Below are 4,811 nucleotides of genomic sequence, written 5' to 3' on the forward strand. Positions count from 1 at the left end.
AATGCCTACTATTGCATCCATGTCACTACAGCCAGTCGTCTGTGCAGAATCCATGAAGCCAGGATAAAGTCTTTCAGCACCTGCCACACTACTCCCTGTAGACTTTAGCAACTTTAAAGATCTGTTCAAAGCACCAAACACTTCTACAAACTCAGCAATAGCCAGTAGAAATCAGTCAGCAACTAACCTGTAAGTAGTTGATGATCCCTTTAAATAGCACTGGTGGGGAGTCCTTCCTGCTGCTGAACGTGTTCAGCTGTGTGTGTTTAAGAGAGGGCATTAGCTGGAGCGCTGAGCTCCAAAATGGCAGCACTGGCGTCAAATAATTGATGTCACGATCTGCCTACTCTGTATACTTCAGGTCCATGCTCCCTGCACCTATGCTAATGTCCTACCCAAGGTGGTGTCTGACGCAATCGGCAACAGAAGTGTAGGCGCGCATTGCGGACGCCATTTTAGACCCAAATCGGCACACATAGCACCCAAACAACAGCACTACTGAGCCAAATTATGCATCCTATGTTTCAGGAAATCATGGATATACTTACTTTCATTTCTACCTGCTTCATTCCACCACTGCCTCAGCTATTCACACATTCTCTGTCTATCATACATGGCGTTAATTTCTCTCTTGGCCCAGAAATTCAGGTCGGGGGCTTCCCGCAGGTGCAAGCCTCCGACCTGCACTTACCTTGCGTGCCTGCCGTTGTGCTGTGGGCCTGCGTGGGATTCCAATCCTGGGCCTGCTCCAACTGCCGGCGCGCAGTGCTTGTGTATCCCAGGGGTGCAGTAATTTCGAAGCGCCCCCTGGGATCACGTGGGCCATGGAGAGCCAATGGTAGCAGGGAATCTGTATTCATAGAATTGACAGGAAGACCTGTCAAATCTATGGATACAATTCAGCCCCAAAACATAACTAAAACGTCAAATAAATTTTTAAAAAATCACATTTTTAAAATAACTTTAAATTAAATTAAATTACTATTTTAAACAATAATCCGAGAAATTAGGGCCGGGGGCTTGCCGTGGGTGCAAGCCCCCGATGTGCACTTACCTAGCGCGCCGGCCGTTGTGCTCTCGGCACGCGTGGAATTCCGTTCTCTTGAGGAGCACTCCCGGGCAGCGTCTGACGTCCCGCCGCCCAGGAGTGCAGCCAGCATGAAGCATCCAGCGCGGAGTGTAAGTGAGACATGCCCTGTGAGGTCACATTAGCATAGGACACGCCCCCAATCTTTCTCACAAGCTCCAAAGCCTTGGTACATGCAGAAGCAGCATGGTAAGTAGGTTCTTTGTATTTTTATGAATCTTTTGATAACTTTCATAAACTTTGAAATACTTTTACATGAATTGGAAGAATCTTAAATAGTTTTAAAGAGATTTGAAGCAATTTAAAGAGTTTTAAAAGCCCTGAAAGCATTTTTTTATTCATTTTATTTAATTAGCTAAGTGAAATGGCTGGAATGAGCACAATTAACGTCATTAAAAGAACTCAGAATTTCACTGACAATGACCTCAGCAATCTCCTCAATGAGGTGGAGACGAAGCGCCTGCGCATCAGTGGGAATGAGAAGTCCAGGGCGCCGCGAAAAGGACAGATGATAGCTTGGTCAGAAGTTGCCCAGGCTGTCAGCATGAACTCCACCATTCCACGTACAGTGGAACAATGCCGCAAGAAATTTAGTGACTTATTGCGATCTGTCAAGGTTTGTACAGTTATTAGAAAAGTCAACTGTAACATTGCTTTAAATTTAACTGAACTAGTTTTAAAAAGCTATTCAATGCATGTAGTATAGTCAAGTGACTTCTTGGTCCAGTCACCTGAGGTTGCAATAAAATTTTATGGCTTTGGGGCCAGCTCAGGTTCATCTATTGTGCTCTTATCTTGATTCCACTGGTTTGAGCTGTAAAAATTCAATCAGTGAGTCTTCAAAGCATTTGGTGTCCCTGTCTCAAATGCAGGTGGGTGCTTCATATTTTCTGCTTTCATTTTAGAGTAAAAGTGCTCACAACGCTAGAGAATGTGCACTGACAGGCGGTGGTGTCGTCACGCTAAGGGATTTAACCGAACATGAGGAAAGGGTCCAGCAGCTGTTTGGATTTATTAGCGATCACCCCTCGGCTGATTCTCAATCAGAGATTGTTACACCTGAACGTGAGTTGCGCTGGCCAGCTATATGTTTAAAAATGTTAGGTGTGTGTTGAATATCTGTGATGTGGCAGATCATGCTTTATCTTTGCAAATGTTTACTGTTTCCTTTCCACAGTTGGACAGCATACCTCTCACACACGGGATGAGCAGTGCGTTGAGTCTGCGGCCGCAGAGGGCATTGGGGAAGGGCTTGCTGATGCAGTGGGAGCAGTAAGTGAGGTGGTGGAGGAGCAGGAGCAATTTGTGCTATGTCAGCTAGTGCAAGAGGAGTGTATGGACCCTGCGTTGCTGCACAGTATCTCACCAGCTCCTGGCCCCTCTGGCTCTGTGCGAGTCACTGATGACTGTAGCCCCACAGACAGACACCAGCTTGATACTGCAGCGCAGGTGGGAGGAGCAGAAAGACATTTACTAGAACAGCACTTACAAGCTGAGGTGCAACAGATTGAAGGTTTCAGTCAATTGATGAGTTCTCTTACTGAGAAGGATGTTGACTCTAGAGCATCTATCAAGCAGGGAATCGATAATCTTGGCATTACACTTAATCAGATAGCATTGCAGTTGGCGGCGCTTAATGAGAATATCGTTACAATATTTAATTCGCATGAACCACATTCTGCTGCCATTACTTTGACTCCTGCAGAAGCGCCCTTACCTGCTCACAGTGCAGAAACAGTGCGGGCCCAGGAGCCAGCTCTTCCGCCAGTCATGATGCAAGCAAACGTTGACTTGCAGCAGCAGCAACCCTGTCATGAGGCAATTGCTGAAGGGCAAGAGACGGCACACAGGGGCCTTTCAAGTGGCAGCAGAGGGCTCCAGTCACGGGGAGGGAAAAGGCGCAGGAAACGTTAGGGTGTCACCTTTTGCGCAATGCACCTCCTTGGACCCTCAGTCACAGATGCGAGGGGGCAAATCGTTCAATTGTTTAATTTTTCATTTTATTTACATGTTAAATGTTGTCTTTGCTTTTTTCATTGAAATGTATATTTGTGACTGAAAGGATATGTAACCTTTTCGTTTAAAAAGTACAGCCTGTAGTCACTTTGAAAAAAATTTCAACTTTTAGTTTAGCAAAAATATTTTTGCAACTGTTTGAAAATTATAAAATAGCTAGTTTCCATCTTGAATGTCTTTATTGCACTAAGAAACCAAAAAAAGTTACTTTAAACTGTTTACAAAGTTTTTTCCAAACTATTTATGTTTGCGAATGTTTGAAAAGTTGAAAATAGGTAGTTAACATCTTCAATGTCTTAATTGCATTAAGAAACCAAAAAACGTTACTTTAAACTGTTTACAAATTTTTTTCTGAACTATTCATGTTTACAAATGCTTGAAAAGTAGAAAATAGCTAGTTAACATTTAAAAGTTATAAACTATCTACATCAAAACTGAACCTGAAAACTCTTTGATGCTGCAATAAAAATTCACTGTTTCACTTTAAACTGTGTCTGCTCCTTTCTTTGCCTTGCGGGGGGAGGGGTTGGTACAAGGCAACACTACCTCATGAAGGAGTTGGCTTTCAGCAGTTCCTGAGCAGTCTTACTTTCAGCAGCACTTGGCTCCTCCCCATGAGGCCTGGCCACAGGCACATTGGCATTGCATTCATCCTCCATTTCAGCAGGGAGCTCTTCTGCAGTGTTAAGGGTCAGACCTTCCTGCAGGGCAAAGTTATGTAAAGCACAACAGGCCACCACAATCCTTGCCACTTTCTGGTGAGAATACTGCAAGGCCCCCCCTGACCTATCCAGGCACTGAAAGCGTGATTTCAGAACTCCGACTGTCCTCTCCACCACTTGACGTTTGGACACGTGTGCCTGGTCGTTACTCTCCTGGGCCTCATTATTGGTCTTGCGGTAGGGAGTCATCAGCCATGGTCTTAGCGGGTAGCCCTTGTCGCCCAATATCCATACTGATCCTGGAGGCAATTTGCTGAGGGCATCATATAAGTTAGAGTTACGGAGGACGAAGGAGTCATGATTACTTCCCCGGTGCGCTGCATTCACGTTTAGGATCCTGAGGTGCGCATCACATACTATCATTACATTCAATGAATGATACCCCTTCCTGTTGATGTATGTCACAGTTGCATCCAATGGTGCCTTCAATGCAATATGGGTTCCATCGACGGCCCCAATCACTTTGGGGAATCCAGCAATGCGGTGAAATGCAAGGGCCATCTCCTTTTGATGTTGAGTGGACAAGTCATACTTAATGAACTCTGAAAGCCTACGGAAAATGGCATCTGTGACCTGGTGAATGCAGACCCTCGCAGCATTCTTGGAGATGTTGCTTATGTCACCGGTGCCTGCTTGAAATGACCCACTTGCAAAGAAGTTCAATGCTGTGGTTACCTTCATGTTCACTGACAAGGCAGTGCGGGTCTTCAAGCGTGGTTGAAGGTCCTCCTTCAACATGTCACATAGTCGGACGATTGCCTCTTTACTGAAGCGCAGCCTCCTCACACACAACTCCTCCGACAGCATCTCAAATGATTGCCTCTCCCTGTACAGTCTCTGGGGTGGGTAGTAGTTCCTTCTGATCAGGAGACGGTTATGGTTCCTCACTCTTCTATGTTGTTCCCTGGCATTTCAAATTCTTTGAAGCAAAATCACACAGAGCATCAGGGCACCATTTCTAGAGGGCATGTTTCTCGCTCACAGGC

The 4,811-nt window shown here is 45.3% G+C and overlaps 1 protein-coding gene across 1 annotated transcript; it reads left to right on the top strand.

Annotated features, from left to right (window-relative positions):
* Positions 1-1,249: 1,249 nt before the first annotated feature.
* On the top strand, positions 1,250-3,591 carry LOC147111500 (uncharacterized). The gene is made up of 4 exons (XM_085998555.1): positions 1,250-1,276; positions 1,443-1,703; positions 1,993-2,152; positions 2,265-3,591. Exons 1-4 carry the CDS (start codon positions 1,274-1,276, stop codon positions 2,999-3,001), a joined length of 1,161 nt encoding a protein of 386 aa, XP_085854681.1. The 5' UTR covers positions 1,250-1,273; the 3' UTR covers positions 3,002-3,591.
* The last annotated feature ends 1,220 nt before the right edge of the window (positions 3,592-4,811 follow it).

Source organism: Somniosus microcephalus, chromosome 10 (genome assembly GCF_052327205.1).
Source record: "Somniosus microcephalus isolate GS21.2 chromosome 10, FLI_Smic_1.0, whole genome shotgun sequence".
NCBI classification, from domain to species: Eukaryota; Metazoa; Chordata; class Chondrichthyes; order Squaliformes; family Somniosidae; genus Somniosus; species Somniosus microcephalus.